General features: G+C 36.4%; 1 protein-coding gene across 5 annotated transcripts in view; it reads left to right on the top strand.

Moving 5' to 3' along the window:
- Positions 1-25,730, top strand: part of LOC131075087 (sister chromatid cohesion protein PDS5 homolog A) — a 180,509-nt gene that overhangs the window by 57,072 nt on the left and 97,707 nt on the right. For all 5 annotated transcript variants that reach the window (XM_058011907.2, XM_058011906.2, XM_058011903.2 and 2 more), the window contains exons 2-12: positions 68-271; positions 540-721; positions 22,109-22,235; positions 22,445-22,666; positions 23,223-23,439; positions 23,552-23,697; positions 23,816-23,961; positions 24,221-24,370; positions 24,504-24,552; positions 24,646-24,837; positions 25,034-25,216. In XM_058011907.2, coding sequence (XP_057867890.1) covers positions 68-271; positions 540-721; positions 22,109-22,235; positions 22,445-22,666; positions 23,223-23,439; positions 23,552-23,697; positions 23,816-23,961; positions 24,221-24,370; positions 24,504-24,552; positions 24,646-24,837; positions 25,034-25,216 — 1,818 coding nt within the window. The remainder of the gene's footprint in view (positions 1-67; positions 272-539; positions 722-22,108; positions 22,236-22,444; positions 22,667-23,222; positions 23,440-23,551; positions 23,698-23,815; positions 23,962-24,220; positions 24,371-24,503; positions 24,553-24,645; positions 24,838-25,033; positions 25,217-25,730) is intronic.

Below are 25,730 nucleotides of genomic sequence, written 5' to 3'. Positions count from 1 at the left end.
GCCTTTGCATATGATCTAAATTCTAATAACTGTTTGTTGATTCATGGTTATGATTGCTCACCTTCAGCAAGTTGCGAGTTATTTGTCTGAGGTGGACCAGTCTCCTTCACAGACGATGTTAAGGGCATTGCGCCCATCAATGAATTCTTTAGTTGCACCAGAGCTTTTGGGGCATCGGGATAAAGATGTTACGCTTCTTGTGGCAACCTGTATCAGTGAGATTACAAGAATCACAGCACCAGAGGCTCCATATAGTGATGATGTGTTGAAGGTAATCACTAATCTTTCAAGTATTTATTTTCTGTACTTAAATAAAATTGCTAGTGTTGTTTTTTTCTACAAGAGATATCATGTCCTTGGTTGATATAAATAGGTTTTTAAATACCTCAAACAAATCTATTCACTAGTGTTGTCTGTTCCAAGGGAGACCTCATCTCTTTGTTGATATTAATAAGTTTTCAAGCACATCATTTTTTTAAGTATTTTTGAATGTTTGGAAACTTAACCTTAGGTCAATTTAAATTGCTTTTATTTTGCAGGATATATTTCGTTTGATTGTCGGAACTTTTCGGGGATTAGATGAGACAACTAATCCCTCATTTGGAAGGAGGGTAAGCATTTTAGAAACAGTTGCGAGAATTAGGTCATGTGTGGTGATGCTGGACCTTGAATGTGATGGCCTTATCATTGAAATGTTTCACATCTTCTTCTCTGTTGTCAGGTAAAGTCACCTTGTGCTTTTTTATTCCTACAAGTCAATTCTATCTGTATGCTGCAAGTTCACAAACCATGCAAAGAAAGTAATGATGGTTATCACTTCATCTTTCCTTGCAGCTGCTTATGCAATAGTTTTATTATTGTATCCTGTATTACGGTTTACCATGCACAGCTGCATTGAAAATCAACCTGCATTGCAAGGAAGTGTGTTGCTTTGTGAAAGATCTCATCTACATATTCTCCTTCTTTCTGCATAGTTCTTTTTTTCTGTTTTAGAGGAACAAAATCCAATAGAATTGTTAGCTAACAGTTATAAATTTATAATGTAGTCTGCTATATTCTTGGTTTCCCTCTGTTACTTATGTCCTAACAATACATCATCCTTTTGGGATACAGCTAACTTTGTTGATTTTATGGTGGACAAGAAAGCAGAACAGGATATTCTAGTTAGATTTTCTGTGGTGGCTCTTTTTGTCAAGAGAGGATAGAAGCAGTTAATGCAGCCTGCTTTTTCATTGATGATGAGGCCACCCTTTTAGTTGAGCTATCAAAACCTGCACCGATGAGACAATCCTTATAGTAGAACTATGTCCGAGATCTGCCTTATTCACTTTTTTGGAGGGGCATCATTTATGAGGAGTTTGAATGTGTGGTGTTGGGTTTTCTGATTTCCTTGAGTGTTTGTCAACCTCTTTATGGACCAATTTTAAGATAGTGATTTCAATTCCTTTAAACTGTAACCAAAGTGGCGGAAGAGCTATGTGGATTATGATGGAAGTTGAGTTGGCAATATGACATAGGAATGCTAGAGGAGCTATGTATCAAATCAACTACATTTTTGATGGTATATATTTTGATGAGGATTTGAAGAGTGAAGGTGGTTTGTCTTTCTGGGTGTCCTCTTCACAATACTAGAAAGCAGATCCGTTGCTTCCTAGGTTTATAGGAGGGGAACTAATGGTAAGTTTAGTATGGGATAGAGGCTGACCAGAAATAACAACACCAAAAAAGACCTTTATTTATTTTGAAAATTATTTGAATACAGTTTTGATTTCTTTCTCGTGAACTTCTTTTGTTGGCTTGCAAACTGAAAAACAATGTGTTTGATATAAAGCTACACACTCTAAACACAATTGGTGACAAAACAATTTAAACACTCTTAAAATAAGTCATGTATATGCAATTTTTCAATTAGCAGATTATGCCCACTAAAAATGGCTCTTAAAAGCTCCACAAATTTCCACTCCAAAAAATATAAATAAAAAACTAAATTTAGCTTTTTTAAACTAATCTAAGAATGCTGGAAAAGTCATGCCTAAACCAAAATTTCCTACTGTCAGCTATGCCCATAATTCCAGCAAACTAAATGTTTTTAGCAGCCTTTTTAATCTTCATTAACAACTAATTATCATCTTCAACAACCGTTTGACATCTTCATCAGCATCTGAAATATATTCAACAACAACTATTCAACTTAAACATCAATAATTTGACTTTATAAGCTTCTCTTAACTTCGTCAATATCAGTTAATTTCATCAGCATTCTTTTGTTTGACATTGGAATTTCCAACAATCTTGTAAAGACCTTAAGGTCTCTATGATCTAAATCTTTGTACTTAAACTGTTAAATTCAAAGAAACAAACTGGTTGCACAATATAGATTTAGACTGGTTCAGAAAAAGAAATACACACTATAAGGAGCTCCAAATTGCTTATAGAACATTCAGATAATTAATAGTGCTTACGAAGAGCATCAACAAACATGTTTCATCTTAGGAACTGCAAATTCAGGAATATATTTGCTATTGAACTCACAACAGCAATTGAAGTTTTCAGATTACACAGAACTTAATATAGAATTCAAATAGCAACACACAGCAGAGGATAACTCTTGACGGTTTTGTCTCAAGACCATATAGAGCTCGAACAGCAACACACACCAGCAATGGTGATCTCTTGGGGGTTCTGTCCCAAGACCCAAATCCTGCACAAAGGCAGACCAAAATATTCAACATAACAAAAAACAAAGCAGAGTCTTCAATATATACCCACTTGGGGCAGTACAATAACTTGTAGTGCAAGGCAAGTAAACATCTGATTGCCTTCAATGAAGGGATGCCAATCTGTAAAGAGGCAAACCACAGTTAGCAGCAAGTTTGCTGAAGTTGGTAGAAGCTTCTAGTTTACAAATAGTGGCAGACAGTTGGCACATAGTTGCCAAAGAGAAATCCTAGGGCGGTTTGTCTAGAAGACAAAGTAAATCTGATTTGGCCCCCTTCAAGAAGTCAGTAGAAGACACAAAACAAACCTAAACAAAATCTGATTTTCTTCAAGAAGCTTCAAGAAGTCGGTTGTCACTACAAAACAAAAACTGATCGGTTGTCACAACAAAACAAAATCTGAGTTTTCTGCTAAAGGACAAGAGTGCACAGTTGGTAGCCAGCACTGCCATCCAGGCTAGGTGGCCCCATTTCATGGGTTCATCACAGTCCTCCCGCCCCCTAATTGCTTGACCTCAAGCAATTTCAAGTTGGGGTGTTTGAAGATTTCAATTCCTTCCCAGGTCACATCTTCCGGTGGTAGTCCCTTCCACTTGATCAAGTATTCTGGAATAGCTTTGTTACGTAATCTCATCTCCCTTACATCCAAAACAGATTCGGGTTCAAGGATCATTTTTTCTTCATAGTCCAGTGGAGGGAGCTCCATGGACGGGTTGATCTGCTTTCTTTAAGCATGAAACATGAAGAGTATTGTGAATCTTGTTGTTGGGAGGTAATTCCAACTCGTAAGCAACCTGTTCCAACTTTTTAATCACCCAATAAGGACCATAAAAGTGTGGTTTTAACTTCTCTTTTCCGCTTCCCTTCATAGACGATTGTCTAAAATGCTGTAACCTCAGAAACACCAAATCACCCTCTTCAAATGCTCTTTTTCTTCAATGTCTATCTGCATACAACTTCTGCTGACTTTGGGCTTGTCGCAAGTTCTCTTTGAGGGCTTCCAAAATATCCTTGCTTTGCTGAATCAAATCCTTAGCACTAGGTACTCTACTATTAGTGAGAAGCAGATCCACAAAAGAAGTTGCATCATAGCCGTACAATGCTCTAGAGGGGAACATCCCAATCGACATATGGTAAGTTGTATTGTAGCAGTATTCCCCAAGATGTAGCCATCAGTCTTGAACATTAAGACCTCCAATGAAGATAAGGCCGACTTCAAAATTGGGGACATTATAGTCCTCCCGGCTCAAACATTGATTGTCCTCCAGCAATTCTATGCTGCTCCACCTGGATCCCAAACTAACCATATAAAAAACAATGCACCATTCTGCTGCTCTACTCTGATGCACCCAGCCGTGGTGAAATTTACAACTCTGCTATCTTCAAGCATTCCCACTAACAAGCTGTTCACTGGATTCCAAATTGTCACTTTCTCACACCAACAAAAAGTGGAGGGGTAGATGCCTTTTATCATGCCATCAACGCTCAGTGACCACCGACATCTGTATGAGTTCCCAAGGGTATGGTTAATGATAATCCTAAGTACAAACTCAATTATGTCAATACACCATGTGCTGCTGTTATACACCAAGACAGCATCTATCTGACTGAGAACCTCACTCCAAGTAAAGCAATGAGTACCTTCCATTACAAGGGATGATGGATGTTCGTCAATAAGCCAACCTACAACAAGAGAAAGATGATACAATTGTCTCCAACTCCAATTAGCTGTTATACCCAAAAGACAACTTGACATATTTGTGGTTAACAATACATAACAGCTTCCTAATGCCAATGTGTGGACTACAACCCAACAAATTAGGATTGAGGTGCTTCTTTGCATGTGTACTTCAATATACCTCGCATTAAAGCTCAGCTGAGACTTATCCACCCTAGGTAAAAAGCCACATAATATTATCTTTGCACTTGGCTAATGTAATCACAATATGGATTCAAACATAAAACATGATGGTGGTGCATCGTAGATGATATCATCTGCCTTATCAAGAATGATTCTCTTTTTTTTCAATGGGTAATTTTTCATTACTGTAAAATAGAATCTCTTCATAGATGGTAGGAATCTTATTTTTGAAAACATTGTTTGAGAGCAAGGGATCCTCTGTCATGGATGTGTTTCAGTTTCTTTATTGATGATTGGTCACATGAAATAGCTATGCTATGTATAGCAGATAAGAATGTGAATGGTAATGCTACTATTTATCATAAGACAGAGGCTTATGATGTTAGGGAATTCGTTCACTGTATCTCATTGTTTATATGATAGTTGTACCCTACACAATGTGTTTGAGAGATGGTAAAATGTTATGAGTATGACAGATTACTATGTCTAATCATTCTTTGTCAATCTAGATCCATGGTCTTGAGCCTGACCTATATTTAAGAATTAGATTTTGATCATTCTCTTGGATGTTCAACTTGCTAGTCAGTATATCTTGGGATTGATTGGTCATGACATTTATGGAGTTGGGAGAATTTGATGTATTAGTCATCATATGTTCCAATAGGGTAAGGTTTCAATCAAGCTTAAAAAGAACCATTGTAAGTGTCTAGACTCTACAGTGGTAAGATCATCCTCATGGACAATGCATTAATTACGTCACCATTTTCTCACAAACAAGGAAAGCCCTAAAAGGGCAACATTAATATTTGTTGAATGAGAAAATCATTCGAAAACATAATAGGAGCACATTAGACTAAGCTGAGACTCTGCAGCATCAGCATTTATCTTTCCTACAAATACAAGAATGTATAGACTGAGTTATACCTTCTATGGTGTTTGGCCTCCAAATAACTTCTTGGTTGATGAAGACGATGAGTTTGAATATGCTACAAAGTTGACCAAAGTAATGCATTATGTTTGCCATTTTTGGCATGGTGATATTTATTGTGTATCATTCTCTGGGAACATTCTGGGTTTGGCATGTTTGTTGATTTATGTGCCATTTAGTAGGAGGGTGGACAGTGACTAGGAAGGCAAAAAGAAAAATGGTCATAGCTTTTGAGACTAAGCTTTCCCATGGTTAGAAATAATCTATGTTGGCATAAGAAATGTAGATGAGGATTTAGGTGAGAATTTGACTCTATCTGCATTGATCAAGGGACCATGGTTTACCTAAGAAACAACACACAAAACTGATTCAATGTGTATGCACCGACAATATTAATAGTGTTGAATTAAAGACAATACAAGAACAATAAAACACCATTGTATATTTGTAATGCAATATTTAACTATGCAAGTTTTGTACAATGTTCTATGAATGCAAATGTATCAATCATAAAACCATAATGATGTCTTTATAAAACGTCATTAGTTTATTGTCGGGAAATAAATTGTACCCTACTATTAGATCCAAGGAGTTGAACCTTAATTAAATTAAACCTAGATCTAATTAACTAAGTTTGAAATAAAAACTAGGACCTGAGTATTTGAGATAGACAATACAGAAATGCTATGAAGGAAATAGAGAGATTATCTTGTTTATGATGTGTTGTTGATTCTGACCAATTTGATTGACTGCAACATGACCGGATAAAACGATAAATTTGATTTTGGTCCTGGGACAATGGTTTTGAATTTGTGATAGTGATATTCTGAATATTTGGATGCCTGCTACCAGGCCATGCCCGTGGTCTGTTCCTGGAATACTTGCTCCCAAGTAGTTCTGCCCATTGCTGATTTTCACTGTTTGGATCTGCAGACCCACTTTCCTTGTGCTTGTACTTATTTGAGAAAATGATGGTGCAGGGCTGGCTATAGACAAAGGGAAGATTATTGACTTTCTTGGTAGATGTCATTCCCTGTGAAAGATGCAACAAGATTGAAAACATGCTGAGCAGAGAATACAAATGTTGATGCAATTCAGACAAACTTGAAATTTAGACTGGGATGTGACTCTGTATGGATGAAAGATGCTATTTTTTGATGATTAAACTGAGCTAGGATGATATCCTTAAATAGAAGTCCCAGACACAAATAAAGACTTTTTGGTGGGTGTGCTGACAAATTAAGCTCATATTCCTTGAAAATCAGCTTGAGAAGTTGGAAATTTGGCGTGTAAACTACGACAAAATTGTGGGTGTGACCTTGTCTGAGGGGTGGGATCAGTGGTGCAACCTAGTTCAGTGAGGTAGAAACATTAGGAAATAGATCAGTCTAATAGTACAGTGATGGATTTAGCATATCAGAGTGATGGTATAGAATTATAGTCAAATGATGCATGAAATGAGTCAAATATAGTACTAAAATCATCCATCTATGACATCTTGCAAAGTGGTGTAAAACAAAGAGGTAAGAGTGCAGGAAATGCACTTTTATCCGTTACATATACATTATTATGCAATTGAAGATGACAAAGAAACAACTTGGCATTTACATGAAAGATAACAACTTGCCATTTACCAGTTCATTTTCTTTGTTTTGTTGGTTTGTGTAGTGTAATGTCCCAAAAAAATTCGCAATCTATAAAACATAAAAACAATGCGATTTAACATTTGTTTGTGATATGAATGATTGATCCAGAGTATAGTTTAGCCAATTCTATCAAGGTTATTTTGTTATTAATCAGTCAATTTCATATTCAGTTCCTAATGAGGTCAAGAAGGCTAGGTGGAATAGGATGCCCGTAGCGCTTGTCAGGCCCAAGAGCGGTACACTCCCCCTTGGCCCAACTAACGGCAGACTTTTAGTCATCCGCAGTGGGTGGCCTACCTGACAGAAGCCTAGTTCCTGCTATCCTTGTTGCTCTATTCTTCATAAATCTCACTGGGTTTGGATATGCAATTGCCACATTCATCATCATGATAATACCTTAACCCATTCCTACTAGTCCTTAATCAAACAATGCCATTTATTTTCAATTTGTAGTTGTAATTCTCAAATGATGATGACAATGATTGGTCAAAATCATGGGCTCTTTGTGAAAATTAAATAAAAATCTTTACTGAGGCTTCAACTTCTTTCCTTCTTTAAGAGACCTATAGTTCTAAGTTCTAAATAGTAAAATGAATTCATCTCATTGAAAGGGAAGCTTCATCTTTTAGGTGCACCATAAGTGGCTCCTTGAAATTAAGCTAGCTAGTATCGATGTTATATTGGCAAGAAATAATAGGGCAATAATTTTCAATGGCAGGTGATAGATCAGGTGCAACCCTTCATTGAGGTGATTTATAGTATAATTCTACTTCGTGCCTAAATATTAGCTTGCCCATAGCAAGCATATGTTTGTGGGTGTCTTCAATTGCCATTGAGCCCATGTTTGTATAGGTGATTCTATTGGAACTTTTATAGTTCATTGAATGGGGTGATTCCTATTGTAATCAAGGATGATTCTTAGGTTGTTGATACCAATCTAACAATGGCTGATTCATCCTCCCCAAGGCATGCTTTCTAGATGGTACTGTAATGGACACTTAATAGTACATCTAGAGCTGTAGTCTCGCCAGATCAAAAACATAAAAAGCAATATTTTCTATAATTCCTATCGCTTTTAATTCTAAACCCATTGGAACCTTTTGCAAATATGCTCTTTCTTAAATCTTAGCAACCTTTGGCACCAATGTAAATACCTCTCCATGTTTATCTCAACCTATTTACATTTTGTCACTCTTCTTTTGGTTCTTTAATATTTGTAGATTCCTTTATTATTTTTTTATCAAGGTGATGACAAGGGGATGCATTTTAAAATAATGAATAAATGAAAAAAAAAAATTGAAGTTCTAAAATACAAAAATTAAACATACCAAAAAATAACTTAGATATACTAAATGAAGCTAAATTTTTTAAAATATGGACATTTAAATATATCTGCTAAAAATATGAATATGAGTCCATACATTGTGAGTTTGAAACAAAAAATCCTTTTATTTTAATTATTATTTTATGCTGTGTTTTTGTTATCATTGTACACCTTTATGTTCTCTCATATCTTATTTATTAATACTTTTAATTTAACATCGTTTTCAAAAATTAACTATGTTGATCTACTTTGTCTTAATAGTTATAATATTTAAATTAAAAAATTTCAAAAAAAAAATTTCAAAGTCCAAGGGATTGAGCTTAGTTGGTTAAAGCATTGAGTTCCCAATGTGGAGACCCAAGTTCAACTCCCATGAGGGACACCTTTGTGTAGATTTCTAAGTTGTGACTCTTGGTCTTCCATTGGTTGTTTAAAGTGGATTTCTAAGTTGTGACCCTTGGTCTTCCAATTGTTGTTTCTAGTTTGGTGCTCGAAAGGAGCTAGTATGTAATAAGTTTGTAATGTGGATGCTCGAATGAGCAAAAATGTACTTTGTGATTCTATGATACTTAATACAAAAAAAAAAAAAACTTAAAAAAAATATTTAATTTGAAATTAAAAAAAAAAAAATCTGAAAAAAAACAAACTTTGTGTGACCTGTTTTTGTGTGTAATTTTTTTTTTTTTGTTGATATATATTACATAACAAAAAAAAAAATTCTAATTAAACATATAACACAACAAAAATTAATTAAGTTAATGAAAGTCAAAAGACATGAAAGGAAAAGTTGTGACTCCCTCAACAATGAGATATAAAAGGGAGAAGAGAACCTCATATGAGAGGGGGGATAATTTGGAAATGAGAAGTGCAGATCTAATTTAAATAAAAAGTGCATATCTGATTATGAGAGGTTGTGTCCCTTTCAAAGGGCAGAAATAATGAAGAGTTGCACTCTATCAAAGGGAATGGTGAAAGGGTGTGTCTCTTGCCAAAGGGCATACATGATGAAGAGGTGTGACCTCTCCCTCACATTGAGAGATATAAAGGAAAGGAATCAAAAGCATCTAGTAAGAGCACCATGGATCAGATCAGATCAGAACTGTTATTAAGTTACAGGCAGTAACATCCTCGTTTTTGGTGGTATGCATGGGGATGTGTTTAATAAGTATCCTTAATATATGAAGCCCAATAATGTTCTTATGCAGAATTAATAGTAATACTAATATGGACTGCAATATGTATGATAGTCATACTTAATTTCATATACGTATTCATAATGCATAAGAAATATATATACTTATAGTCTAAATCATGTTATTACTTTCCGTATTTAAGAAGATGGGATTGAGATGTTCCAAAGAGGGGCAGTCTAAATCCAAGCAATAGGTTAAGTCCCAAGATAGGGTGGGGATCAGCGACCAATAAGCCTTGAGGGTATAGACCCAAGATAGGTAAGGGCTTGGATCTGTAAACTTTGAGGGAACCTATTGTAGTCCTATTGTAGTTGGTCTCTAAGCGCTTTGGTAACATATGTAAACCCTTCTCCCTTAAAACTGAAGTAGTAGCAGGGTTTGATAACTATATTAAGAACTATGAATAATGAAATTAATCAGCTAATGAGGAAAATAGACAAGCACTTGTTAATAACTTATTGAAGAAAATCTATCAATTTTAGAATATTTAAATAGATCATGTAGGGGACATTACATGTAGAATCTAGATACATTTGCACAAGTGCATTGAGTAGCATTGACATTGTTGAATTTATGTGGCAATGTGGACAATTAGATTGAGCTACATGTGTTGACAAATGTGTTCCTAAGATGAAGACAAAGTGAGTGTTGAGGACAAACATGTGATTTGGAGTACCATTATTATACCATGAGAGAATCAAATTTGCAGATTTTCCTAGAATCAACACGAGGAGTTGATACTAGACATGTCAACTCAAGCTCACCTTGGATCCATTTTTCCATATGCTTGTTTGGTAGTGAATTGCAAAAGACCATCGCTTGGTTGATAACATATTGGGCACTGGGAAAATTTGTATGGTTTATTATTCTTAAATATTAGACTCGTCTTGATCAAAACTTATCGATAAATGTTAAAGTTTACACTACATTGCATATGACATTGAAACATTCAATTAGAAATCTTTCAAAAACTGGCCAGTTTTCCTTCACTTTTCATTTATTACAAATATATTACTAAAACCTTATCAAGAAAGATGATAAGAACAAATTTTATCTTCCATTTATCTTTTTATAATTTTTTCATAAATTCAAGTAATCTTATACTTATTTGGGAATTGAAATGCTAGTTTCTCGTTATAAATGTTTTTTTATAGCTAGATAGGTGTCCATTGATTTTTTTTCTTGACGAGGTTTTGAAATCTGAATTCACAAAGGAGTGTTTTGCGTTTATCCATCTTAGCATATTTTAAAATCAAGCTATATACTAGATGAAGGTTATCCATCATCCATCCATTCATTTATGTTAGATAAATGATGGGACCATCCATGATGTCTAAATAATGAGCGTTCGCTTGCTAAATGACCCTTCCGTTCTAAACGTCCCTTACCCTTCTTGGACCAACTTGCAATGAGTAGGTCAAAACTAAATCCTAATGAAGCATGATTATACAACTAGCAAATGAATACATATACAAAGGGCCATTTGGTGTGTGTACTCACCTTGTTATAGACCATGGTGAACTTTTTTCATTCAATTTATACCACCAAGCCCCTTTTCGGCAATGCCATTTACTTTTGGATGAAGGAGTGGGAATTAACAAATTTAAAATCAATTGATTCTCCGAACATAAACCTTATACACTTGTTTGACATTAGGGCTTTAGAGGAATTAAGCTTTCAGGTTGAGGTGAAAGAGGAAGAATCAACCATTAGAAGTAGCCTCAATGTCATGTCCCTATTCAAGACCTAAGGTTAATAAGAGTCAATATATGATTGAATAAGTTTTAATTAAAGATTTAAACTTATTATTAAAAGAACAAGCATGATATCAAGGAACCATTGAGACCGTTACTAGTCGATCATCCATATTCTTAAGATCAGACATGATATACTTATATATAAGAGTTAAAAATATGAAGTATGTAATAGAATATTAAAATAATGTTAATTTTAGTATTAATGCTCAATAGTTTATATTCTATTTTAGTTAGATCGTCTTCGATCTTCTCAGCAGTTTCTTATTAGAAACTTGCTATTCTTGTAAATATCCTTGTATTATTTATGAGCGTCTTGCTCATTTTGTTAATAATCAATTCTTTGAAATCCATTGCGTGTCTCGCATTGTTTTATGGTATTAGAGCCTGGTTCCTTAAAAATTCGAATTTTTTTTTTTAAGCAAAAAAAAAAAATTCATTGTGAATTTTTTTTTAGTTCTATTGTTTTGAAAAAAAATCGAAGGATTTTTTCCTTCTTGTTCGGATTTTCATCCTGGCCGCGCAACTTCGTCTGCTGTACCTGTGAGTGTGGGTTTCTTAGTGATCGCGATTTTTTTTGGCGGTCTGTCTGTCTTTGTCCACGCGCGACGTCCTGTTGTTGGCTCACGCGGGATTTGTTTCGGCCCACCAAACCTCCTGTTGTTGGTCCGCGCGATAACCACTTCTGCTCGTGCCTCCCTCCGTGGCTCACGCGCGAACTTCACAGCGCCCGTTTTCTGACGCGCGAACTTCACAGAGTGCGCCTTCTGCATAATCTGCTCAGGAACCTCTGCAAAACTTTCTGTGCAATCCCACGACCTTCGGAATTTTTTTTCGATTCAGGTGTTTACCTTCTGTTTTTCAAAACCTAATTTGGGTAGTTGCCCGATTTTTCTGGGTGCCTCGATTTTCGTGCCTCGATTTTCGAGCCCGCGGATCCAGATTCTGACAGCAGATTCCTTCTGGGTTTTTCGCACGCATTTCTGGGTCAGTCGGGAATTTTTTTTGGGAAACGTGCAAATGGCTTCTCTAACCAACCTGATGTTAGAAGGCAGTCAACGCTTTAATGGCAACAATTACAACATCTGGAAACAACGTATGTTGACCATTTTTGAATATAGGCGTCTTGACCAGCTTGTTTTGGGAAAAGATCTCAGTCCTGGTACCCCTGGTGCAGATCAAGATAAGTTTGATGAACGCAATCGGGAGGTAGTTATGCCTCTCAAACTCTCAGTGACTGATGATCAGTTACCGCAGATTCCTTCCGGCAAGACAGCTTCTGACATCTGAAAGCATCTGAAGGAATTGCATTAGACATCTGACAAGAGCCGAGCATTCTTTCTAAAGAATCAGCTGTTCTCCATTATGATGGACGAACGTATGTCCTTACAGGAACACCTCACGAGGATTAAGGACATTCGAGATCAGCTCGAAGCTATTGGTCGGACTATGGAGGAAGAAGACATGGTAGTAATCACTCTGAAAAGTCTTCCGAAATCGTATGAACACTTCATTGGGACCCTCAATATTACTTCCACTAATGTTGATCTGAAGTTTTCAGAATTGTGCACCAAACTTCTAAAGCAGGATCGCTGGAAACAACAGTTTGGTAGTGGTACTACATCAGCCTCCTCGGAAAATGCCTTCACAGCTCAATCCTTTCAGAAGGATAAAGGCAAATTTCAGTCCTCTCAGTCTTCTCAGCAGAAAGGCTCTTCTCAGACACAGGATGGAGCTAAGAAGAAGAATGTGCAGTGCAATTACTGTCACAAGTTCGGCCATATGAAGAAAGATTGCCGTCAGAGGCTCGCTTCTGAACAAAAGAAGCAGGGAGGGTCACACCAGAAGGCGCATGTTGCTGAACATTCCGAGCAGAAGGAGTCTACCTTTTATGCCTTTATGGCTAAGAGGTCTTCAGATCATGCCAGGTCTTCTGCTTGGTACATCGACTCTGGTGCATCACGTCACTTTTCTCATCGGCGTGATTGGTTTACAGACTTCTCACCTTTCAGTGATTCCGTTGTATTTGGCGGAGGTGAGGAGTATACAGTTGTTGGCAGAGGCATTGTTCAGATACAGTCTGGTGGTAGGACTCTCCTTTTTCTGAATGTGTACTATGTTCCTGGAGTGGAACTTAATCTGCTCTCTGTCAGCCAGATTATGAGGAATTCTCCTCAACTAGATGTGGTGTTCAGTGCTCACAAGTGTTCCATCATTGATCGGGAGACTCGTCTTACTGTTGCTGTTGGTCTAGAGGATCATGGCCTATATAGGCTTCTTGACACTGGTGATTCTCCTGAAGTGGCTCTGGCAGCTCGTGTTTCTCCTCTCAGCACTTTGTGGCATCAGAGATATGGACATCTCAACATTCAGTATCTCTCTCAGCTATCTCGGGAGGGACTTGTTTCAGGGTTACCTGATATTCAGACCCAGCATCTTGGAGTATGTGGCGCCTGTCAAGCTGGCAAACAGCATCGGACTTCATTCACACATGGAAAGTCTTGGCGCGCATCTAAGGTACTTCAATTACTTCATGCTGATATTTGTGGTCCTATGAATACATCTTCTGTTACTGGTTGCAAATACTTTTTGCTTATTGTAGATGATTTTAGTAGAAAGATGTGGGTGTATTTTCTTAAACATAAATCAGATGTATTTAGTATCTTTCAGAAGTTTAAGTCCTTTGTTGAAAAAGAGTCTGGACATAGTATCATTACTCTTAGGACAGATAACGGGGGGGAATTTTGTTCTTCTGCATTCTCCAACTTCTGTGATACCCATGGCATCAAACGCCAATTGACTACACCCTACACTCCTCAGCAAAACAGTGTTGTCGAGCGTCGCAATCGTACGGTTGTTGAGATGGCTCGCTCTATGTTACAACACAGGAGTGTTCCGAATAAGTATTGGGCTGAAGCAGTGTTTACTGCTGTCTACCTTCTTAACCATTCTCCTACTCAGGCTGTTAAGGGGAAGACTCCAGAAGAGGTTTGGTCTGGTTGGAAGCCTCAGATCAGCCACCTGAAGGTTTTTGGCTCTGTTGCCTATGTTTGGATTCCAGATGCTAAGCGCTCCAAGTTGGATTCCAAAAGTCAGAAACTCATGATGACAGGATACAGTGATCACCATAAGGCCTACAGACTGATAGATATAGACACTGAACGTCTTATCTTCAGTCGTGATGTTGTATTTGATGAAGACAGAGGATTCTTTCAGTCCCCTTCTTCTGAGCAGAGTTCTGAGGATCAGCCTCACAGTGTTCTTATTCCATTAGGTTCGCCTGATGGGAGGGATGATGCAGAATCTATTTTCGATGATGCACTACCTGAGTTCCCTCCGGAGAATAATCCTCCTCTTGCTGCTCCTGTTCTTGATCCTAAGCCTCTTCCAGCTCCTCCAGATGTTCGCACTTCTACTCTCCGGCCTAAATGGTGGGCCAAGACCATTGGTGATCTCAGGGATACTGAGCTCATTGAGGGTAGAACCTCCCGTAATAAGAGCAAACAGCAGCATACAGTCAATTGTGCTCTCATGGCTAACATACACAGTGTTTTTGAGCCTCAGACATACTCAGAGGCTAAAGGTATACCTGAGTGGGAACAGGCTATGGAAGCTGAGTTCCAGAGTCTTTAGAAGAATCACACTTGGGCCCTTTCTGATCTTCCTTCAGGGAAGAAGCCCATTAGCTGCAAATGGGTGTACAAAGTAAAATACAAAGCTGATGGAACCCTAGACAAGTATAAGGCTCGTCTTGTTGCTCGTGGGTTCTCACAGAAAGAAGGCATTGACTACGAGGAGACTTTTGCTCCTACAGCCAAAATGAGTACCATACGGCTCGTTCTTGCCTTGGCAGCCCAGTTCAGTTGGAAAGTCCATCAGATGGATGTCAAGAGTGCTTTTTTGAATGGTGACTTACAGGAAGAAGTCTACATGACGCAACCCCCAGGATTCAAGGTTGCTGGTCAAGAACAGAAGGTCTGTAGATTAGTCAAAGCATTCTATGGTCTGAAACAAGCTCCTCGGGCTTGGTACATGAAAATTGATAAGTACCTGACAGATCATAACTTTCAGCGGAGTCCATCTGATGCAAACTTGTATATCAAGCATTCTAGTAATGATATTTTGTTTGTGGTTGTCTATGTGGATGACTTAATCATTACTGGCAGTTCAGCACATTTGATCACTGGGATCAAACAGGATTTGTGCCGCACCTTTGATATGACAGATTTGGGACTTCTACATTACTGCTTAGGAGTTGAAGTCTGGCAGACTGAGAACAGTATCTTTCTCTCTTAGTCCAAGTATGCCAGAAGTCTTGTAGACAGATTCAGAATGCAAGATTGCAAACCTGCCTCTACTCCTATGGAACCCGGGCTCAAACTTTCAGCTCAGTCATCCTCACTAGTTGTGGATGAATCTCTGTTCAGGCAACTAGTGGGCAGCCTCATCTATCTTACTGCCACTAGACCTGACATCAGTTTTGCAGTGAGCTACATTTCACGCTTCATGACAGCTCCCAAGGCTGATCATTGGATAGCAGCGAAGCGTGTGCTGCGTTATGTGAGTGGCACTCCTGATTATGGACTTCCGTACACTCGGAGTTCTGATCCTATACTTAGTGGTTACACAGATTCTGACTGGGCAGGTTCGGTTGATGACCGTAAGTCTACAGCAGGGTATGTGTTTAGTTTGGGATCTGGTGCTGTCACATGGACTAGTAAGAAGTAGCAGGCAGTGGCTGTCTCCTCGACAGAAGCAGAGTATCGGGGAGTAGTTAAGGCATCTTGTGAGGCGGTTTGGCTTCGACGAATGCTTGCGGATATGCATGTCTCCCATGCAGGTCCTACTCCCTTGTTCTGTGATAATTAGGGAGTGCTCAAACTCGCCAAGAATCCAGTCTTCCATGAAAGAACCAAGCATGTGGAAACTCATTGTCACTATATTCGACAGCTGGTTGAAGACGGATCCATCCAGTTGCTGTATGTTCCTACCTCGGAGCAGCCAACAAACATCTTCACCAAGCCCCTTGGTCCTGATAAATTTGTAAAATTCAGGGGGTCTATAGGTGTAGTTAATAGATTGAGCATTAAGGGAGGGTAATAGAATATTAAAATAATGTTAATTTTAGTATTAATGCTCAATAGTCTATATTCTATTTTAGTTAGATCGTCTTCGATCTTCTCAGCAGTTTCTTATTAGAAACTTGCTATTCTTGTAAATATCCTTGTATTATTTATGAGCGTCTTGCTCATTCTGTTAATAATCAATTCTTTGAAATCCATTGCGTGTCTCGCATTGTTTTATGGTATCAGAGCCTGGTTCCTTAAAAATTCGAATTTTTTTTTTTAAGCAAAAAAAAAAAATTCAGTGTGAATTTTTTTTTAGTTCTATTGTTTTGAAAAAAAATCGAAATTTTTTTTCCTTCTTGTTCGGATTACTAATATCAATGATAATATGATAAAAGGTGCATTACTAATATCAATTAAAGGTATCGATTTAGTAAGAAGACTAAGCGATTAGCATACTAATGAAATGGTGTGATTAGTATACAACAGTTAGCATTTGTTATTAATGTAATTTGTAATCGTTCTGAAGAAGTGCAATAATGAAGGGAGTTGTCTCATCATTACCAAAGGGTGCGATCCTTTCAGTTTGGAGATATATAAGCAAGATCTTTCCCCACTCCATTGGGATCATGTGATGATTTCTCATTTTATTTATATCCTTGTTAGAATGCTCAGTGGAACCACAAACTTATTAAGGCGGGGGTGCACAATTACAAGGATGTGTTAAAATGGCATTGTAAGAACATTGCAGAAACAAGAAAATGTTAAATCAGAGACAGCAAAATATAGATCAGTATTAACATCATTTTTATATACATAAAGCAGTAGCAGAAACGGTGATTGGAATATAAAATTCGAATCAGTGACATTCATATCGCACTCACGTCTATCAAGCTATCAGAGACAACGACATAAATATGTTTTCGGAACAGTATATTTTGTGATCAATATATTATATCTTTATATTGTTCAATATTCAGCCAGCGCAACTATCATAACTGCTGCAATTTGGGACAAGACGTACTATCTTTATCATATTCAGATCAAACTTCTTAATCAGCAATTGTCTTGCATATAGTCGTTACAATTCATTGCACTACAATACATTCAATTTATTCAAGACCCCCAGTACATCTCAGTTTCGACACTCTTATATTCAAGAAAGGAGTCGTCGGCAATGATTGGTTTACGTAAAGTATCGGATTAAGGTTTATATAGTTGGCATGGGATGATCAAAGGAAGTCACTATCATCTTGCAATTATAAAATTATTGTTGATCTATCCAACTCTACATAGTATTAAGATAGTTATCATCGCATTAGTCACTCCTTCCATGAAAGATATGGTCACTATACAAATCATATTAAACACATCATTAATAGTTGTTAGAGAATTAGGTGGAAAGAAGTCTCTTGCAGTTAGTTTACAAATCAATTGTTCCCTTATTCTTTAGTAATTCTATAAAGGGACATTACACTCAACTAATTTAAGGCCCTTTAGGTATTGATCTTGTTACTATATATACAACATTAGTATTAAAATGTACGAGTGCATATTTGATCAACTTTATATAATTATGAAGTGGAGTAAACAAATTTTTCTAAGAGAATAGATCAATTGCAATAAAAACAAGGAAATAACATGAACTAGGAGGATAAACATGCAAAAGAAATAACGAAGTAGGTGAATTGCCCATTTAGTGTCAACTATTGTTTTGGGATTGGGTACATTGGTTTAGCATTTTTATGGCTCGTAAGTTCAATATGATTTATGATAGCAAAGCAAATATAAAGATTATAACCAAATAAACAAAATTAACAACGAAGTACTATTGATGAACACTTCTACAAAATAGCTCTTATCTAATAATTGGTGGTTGTGGCTTCAATCTCATTTAAGATGAAAAATATATATATTTTTATTTTCTTAACTTTCAATAGTAGTAGGCACTAGCTTTTACTGGGGTATGTTCTTGGTTTACTCTAGGTATGTGGGGTTTTGCTTGGGTATGCTGTAGGTTTAATGGGCCATACTTGGACAGGGTTTTGTGCTTGGTGAGTGGAAAAATTTATAGGCCCTATGACACCATGGATTGAAATCATGGTCACATTGTATGTGAGCACAATGGGTTTCGGGGAGAGTCCCGTAGCATAGCTGAGTAGATCAAGAACGGGAAACATGATAAGCTGAATATTTGTAGAAAAAGAGATTTGTTGCTTAATAGTGTATGGAAGGGAAGCAAAACGACCTAAGGGTGCAAGTGGCAAATGGTCTAGGAATGGATCAAGATGTAATAAGTATCAATAAGTCCAATGAGAGGAATGTGAGTATGATCTGAATGAAAAGAAGATACCCTTCCTAGGTGTCTTGAATTGAAAAATTGGAAGATGGATTTGAAGGATATCTATTAACTTTATTTATTGAAATAGTTTATAACAATCTAGGTGCTAGGTATACATAGCTTAATGCAGATACTAGACATCATGTCTTGAGGAATTATATGGCTGAATTTAATGTTAAAGCTATGTATGTGTCAAGATGTTAGATGGTTAGGTGAGTGACATCAACAAGTGGTGTTAGATGGCTAATGTAGGTGTAAATACAAATGGATGCTTGATATCTACAATAAGTAAATGGACACTTGAGTGTCTGATAATTCAGATGGAGATGAGTGAATGCCATATTGCTTGTTCATTGATGATATAGATGATCTGATTCAAAGTGCAATCTATACAATGCAAGATCTGGTAGCTTATAAGGAAAGCATATACAAATGGAAGGATCAAGTTTACACAATTAAAGCAAATGATTTGGAATGATAGGGTGAGCAACTTGAACAGTGATGGGTAGATGTTTTGGAAGAGTAGGATAGATGATCTGAGTGAACAAAAAATGACATAGAATGGGAGGTAACCTAGAAGAAGGTTAGCTTGTGCTTGATTTTTTGGGAAGATATAAAGATAGCTTGCTTTACATGGTTGAGATGAAGGTTAGGATGGCTAAGATCTTGATGGTTGTTCAAGTTGCTGATTACAACATTTCATGGGTGACGCAACTGTGGATATTTAAACCACTGTACTTGCTTGCCTTGGGTTTTGGGAGTGGGGACACTCTAGAGAAATCTATCCTAAATTTAGGATGATATTATCGGGGTTAGTCCTCAACGGCCCAAAGATCCTTGACCAAACAGGGGATATCACCATCAATGTGAGAAAAGACGAGGTCATTATAATAACTCCTTTTTTCGTACTGGTGGCAGTGAGTCTGTTCTTTGTGACTCCTTGCTGCTCATCAATCTTCATGGCAGCTTTTCAATAGGATTTATGAGTGATACTTAGATTTTGCATATGTTCGAGTTATATCTTAAGTTGTCTGTTGCATTTTTTTGAATTTAAAAATGTAGCATTTAGTAATAGCCATTCATAAATTGTAATTTGTGAGTCAACATTATTTATTTGTTCTTGGGTTACTATAAATTTTGGGTTTTGGAATCAGTTTTAGGCTCAAGGGTATATTCGGGTTTAATATGCCTAGAGGCATAAACAAAATCGGAATTAGCCCCTACAAAGATTCCTAAACTGATTTGGGGTGGCAAAAGATATCGCTGGAGGGGCTGAAGGAGTTTTGGTGAAGCCAGGTTAACATTCTACATGGTCTTAGAAAAAATGAAAAATATTTTTGTGAGAGGCCAAACATTTGTTCACACGAATTCAATTATAATTAGATAATAATTGATAAACCTTTTAGCAAAAGTAGGATTTTGGGGCTTCATGACTACCATGAGTTTCAGTGATAGACTGCTAAAAGCCTAAATGTATTCCAATTCTAATTACAAGCATCAATAATACACATTAAGGTGCATAATCAGCTACTGTGGTCAATGAATGAGCAAATAATGCGCAATTGCCATCCAAGAAGAAAATTCAACAAGCAAACCCAATCCAAAAGTAAGTAGTAACAAAGCAAACTAGAATGGTAACATTTAGAAATTTGGCTAAAATAGAAAACTAAATTCATTGCAGCTGCCAGTAAAGATCGAAAAAAGAATGTTTACATGAATATGTGCTGAACTTCATCATAATTTAGATAAAAGTAGATACAACACTTACTTGAGTTGCAAGCCAGAAGAAAGAAGTCAAACAGAACTAGGGAAATGATCTATAGTTCAGGACAGCTAAATTGGAGACAAGCATCAAATGAGTAATGTTGTACAGAAAGAAAGCTTAAAATAAGACAGAATAGAAAAATAAAAATCATGGAGGAGACTAAAAATAGGTTTAGGAAAAACAAAGAAAATGATCAAATAAAATTAGAATTAAACAAAGAGGGGGCTTTGGATAGAAAAGACACTTTCAAGCAAGAGCTATGTAAAAGTTGGAAGGCTTAAGAATTTCAGACAAGGGCTCAAAAGAAGTAGATGAACAATAATGTAAGACACTTGAGCGTCCATGCAAAGCAACGGCATTACAGGGAAATGGAGAAAATTTCAGAAACAAGTTAAAAATATGTAGCTTGTAATTGTGATGAACTTTTGGACAGGCTTTGATGTTGATACATTAGTGTTTCCCCTGAATGGGTTCACTATACTTGTAGATGAAAACAACAAATAAATAGTGGACAGAATAAATACTGTTATAACTCTTTTATTAGGTCACTATAGGTGCAATAGATTGTGTTAAAAAGGAAATCTTGAAAATAATATTTTGTGGTGACTGTTTTACTAGCTTACAATGCAATTTCTGTTTAACTTAATGATCATGGTAATATATTTGTGATTTGCCTAACAGCAGCCCTATCATACCTCCTTAGAGGTCTCTTGAAGCATAATTTTAATTTATGTGCTCTTTGATTCCATCTTAAATCTTACTTCTACTTAAATATGCAATGGTCATGTGATGCTTGATGTTGCTTTAAATCTTATTGATCATCTTGGTCAGCTATTTCTGAGTACATACATTTTTAATTTTGCTGTAAAATAATTTTTTGTGACTATCGTGCAAATGCTCAATCTTGTTGATTACATCATTTCAAGTAAGATGGAGACAATATTGAAAAAGGAAAGAGTTAAAGACTACACAATTCTATTCCCCATATGGATTTACATGGAACTTTTGTTGAGAAATGAATAGTATATTATTTTTACCATTGAATGCTATGTACACAAGGATCTTTCTGACAATAATGTAACAGATGTCAGCAATGAGTCATGACATAGATTTGTGACAAAATCACATGGCACTTGCAGCTGAGACGTCTTACTTTGTTTGACAATTGAGAAGATGTGGCAGATGGGGAACAGCAGTATGCTTACAACTGCTGGTCATGAATGTTTTGCTACAAGCTATTAGTAGTATTCCATTAATACAAGAGCAGATATTAGAAAGCTACAAAGCTTTACTGTCTTTTTAGGTGCATTAATGTTAATTATCTAAAACATGTATTTTACATTACAAATTGTGGCGGTTATTTTTTATTGTTTTCCTCAAATAGAAGGCTTGCTTTATTTTATTTTAGATGCTGCTTACATGCACATGTGCATTATCTCTTGTAGTTGTATATCCTGTTATTTTTAAACAAAAGTTCCATTTAGGTTGGCTGACTGAATCTTATATATTGCAGTGAAGCTCATCCAGAAAATGTCTTAAAATCAATGCAATCTATTATGACTCTTATTTTGGATGAGAGCGACACTATTTCAGAGCAGTTACTAGCTATTGTGTTATCTTCCTTAGGAAGAGAAAAAGGGGTAAGTATCGATTTTCTGAAAGAAAACATATTCTCAAGCTGCTACTTTACTTGAATATTTTGTTGAGATTCTACTTCTTCACTTCTCAGTGTTAGCTTGGGAGTTATTCAAATGGGATGTAAAGGCGGACATTGGTAGTGAATGATGTCCTGTTTTAAGTTTAACTGGTTCTCTGAGTTTCTCTCGCTGATTTGTGCTTTATGATTCAGGACGTTTCACCTGCTGCCCGCAGGCTTGGTATGCTTGTTTTGGAGCAATGTGCAATCACACTTGAGCCATATGTGTACCGTTTTATTGAGTCAGCTAAATCCGCCGAGGAAAAGTTGCAAGGTGTCCTGCATTCACACTATTATGATGTTATCTATGATATTTATCAGTGTGCACCCCAGATGCTGGAGAGGGTTATTCCAAATATGAAACAAGAACTTCTGGTACTATCAAACTTTATGTTCAATTGTAAAGATTTCTGTGCCATTCTATTTTAACATCCATTAAACCATGCAGTATCTTTTAATTCTTTTATAGTCAAGCTGTATAGAGTCTAGACAATACTAGGGTTTCACAACATATATTTGGAATCTACCGTGTTTTACCCTCATTTATTTCTGATGTATCTCTTACTTTTAGCCCTTTTAGGGATTTGGATTTAGAAGATATAATTCCTGAAGAAGTGTTTATAGGTTAGATCTAAAATAATGAAAATATGAGAATAAAACAGAGCTGATTTCAGATATATCTTGCTAATGATTGTGTGGAAATCTCAAAGCTTGAATGCGAGTTTTGCTAAAAGCTTGAAGACTGCATGAATGAATACTAACGATTCCAAAAGAGTAATCATACATGTGTAGGTGTAGTCCATTTAGAATAAATAGTTGATATTATTTTAGTACATTTTGAGGATACTTGCTCATACAGCATTTTTTTCTAAATACTTTTCTGTTGTCAACTTTAAGTCAATTGCTAATTACAAAGTTTCAACTGGTTCAGACAGATCAATTAGATGTGAGGTTGAGTTCAGTGAAGCTGCTTGGTCGTCTTTTTGCAATACCTGGTCACCCTCTGCCAGAATTATTTCAGCCACTTTTTGCAGAATTTTTAAAGAGATTTACAGATAAGGATGTCGAAGTTAGACTGTCAGTCGTTGAACATGTGAAGGAATGTCTTTTGTCAAATCCATTTAGGCATGAGGCAGCTGACATCATATGTATGTAGAAGTCCACAAAATTGATCCTTTCTGTTGTTAATTGTAATCACTTTTTTCTTTGTTCCTTGATATGCTTACCTTGTTGACATGGAATGAGATGAAAAATTATCAGCTGCACTTAATGCACGACTATTGGATTATGACGAGAATGTGCGTAAGCAAGTTGTAGCAGCAATTTGTGATGTTGCCAATTATGCCCTCAAGTCTATACCAGTGGAGATAATTAGGCATGTAGCGGAACGACTACGTGACAAAGTGGTAGTCTTTGTGCCTTTACTTTTCTGTATTCATTTTCATGATAAATATTGCGGTACCTCTGTAATAGAGAATTTTTATATATTTGAACTCAGAGTCTCTATTTTCAAACTTGGTTCAGGTTTTTGTTCGGATGTATACTTTGGAAAGATTAGCAGAGATATACAGAGTTTACTGCTCAAAGTTTTTGGATGGTTCGATTAGTGACTATGAGTTTGAATGGATTCCACAGAAAATCATAATGTGTTGTTACGACAAAGATTTCCGGTGAGTATTTCAATCGTTCAGATACTCAAAAGTAGAATTGTATATTGCGGTGACAGGTTTTATTGTTGCATTCATTGGATGCTGCTCATGAAACATGTTTCATGCATCTGAGGTCATAGGGATTAGTAAGTGTTTAATATAACAGTAAGTTGATTTTGCATAATCCATCAATGTAGAAGTTTTTTGGACGCGTTTTTATGCTTAGAATATACAAAATGAATGGAAGACTGATTAATTTTATTCTTTTTCTTGTTGGCAGGGCTCAAGCAATCGAATTGGTATTTTCTGAATCACTATTTCCTTCTGAACTTCCAGTTGTAGAGAGGGTCAAGCATTGGATTATGATGTATTCTAAATTTGAAAAATTTGAGGTAAAAGCACTTGAAGGAGTTCTGGCACAGAAACAAAGGTTAGCATTTCTTGGATTAAAAGGGCTCCTTTAGAATCCTTTCTACATTAAAGAAAAATGAATACGGTCCATGTCTATAGTAATTCGCTAGCTTATGGCAGGATTTTTCAGGGCATTTCCTCTTCAATTGCAGGTTACAACAAGAAATGCAGAGCTATTTGTTACTGCGGGAAAAAATGAAGGTTTATTATTTGCCAGCTGTTAATCACAATGAAGTGTAGTTAATGAGCTACCATGAAATAGTTATTTATTGAAATAAATTCTATGTAATGCAGGAGTACAATACAGTGGAATTCGAAAAGAGAATTTTGAGCTGTTTCAAATCTATGTCATTGTCTTTTAAAGATCCTCCAAAGGCAGAAGAAAGCTTTCAAAAGCTTAATCAACTGAAGGACAACAAAATTTGGAAGGCTTTAACAAGCTTACTTGACCCAAGCAATTATTTTCTTCAAGCTGAACAAATTTATGTATGTTTTCAGTAATTATGATATATAGAGGTTAAGGATCTATTCTGTTTTCCAGTAAAAAGTTCTTTTTAAGCTTTTAAAATTTGTGTTGGTTTTCAGTATCCTGACATAGACAATTCTAAGCATTCAGTTTTTGTCTTGGGAGATTTTATGTCATTCATGTTTGTCGTTTTTCTGCTTTTCCTTTGGTGTCCAGATTGACATGCTTCAAAGGCTTGGTGATAAACACCCACAATATGACTTTATAAAAATGCTTGGTGCTAAATGTTCTTATCGGCTTTTTAATAAAGAGCATGTGAAAGAAACACTGAAGGAGATTACAGTAAATAAGCTAGCTGGGAGAGATGACTTGATTAAGTCTGCCATGAATTTACTTGTGGTAAGTGATTCTCTATTGTTCTTTTTTTTCCCACTCATTGCTAGTTTTATTGTATGATATAACATGAATGAAGTTACTATCAATTTGATAAAGAGAATTAAGATGGCCGTTACATGTATAAGAGTGGCTGTAGGATGTGTCTGCTGAGGGCTTATCTAAGCATTTCTATTATGTTAACAACAGCTTGTCCTTGGCCCTCACTTTTTTTCTTTGGAGACCGGTCAATTCAGATTACGCTGTCCGTCTAGTGGTCACATAGAAGCATGTTTAGTTGGATCTCTAAATCAACAAGTGAAGAAAAAGGATACCGACCACCTGTTATAAAATCAGATTTCCTTAACCATGGATTAAAAAACAATGTTTTCTGAGGTTTATGTAATTTTTAACTGTAATTTTAAATTAGGTATGTACTTTGTACATGTTTTGGCATCAGGTTCAATCCCAAGTTGCCTAGGCATTGAACTTGCTTAAACATGAGTGTATTCTGCTTTGTCTAGTTTTTGTCTTTTCTTGC

The sequence above is a fragment of the Cryptomeria japonica genome, chromosome 3 (assembly GCF_030272615.1).
Source record: "Cryptomeria japonica chromosome 3, Sugi_1.0, whole genome shotgun sequence".
NCBI lineage: Eukaryota > Viridiplantae > Streptophyta > Pinopsida > Cupressales > Cupressaceae > Cryptomeria > Cryptomeria japonica.
Note: the sequence above shows the minus strand (reverse complement) of the source record. Positions and strands in the feature narration are given on the sequence as shown.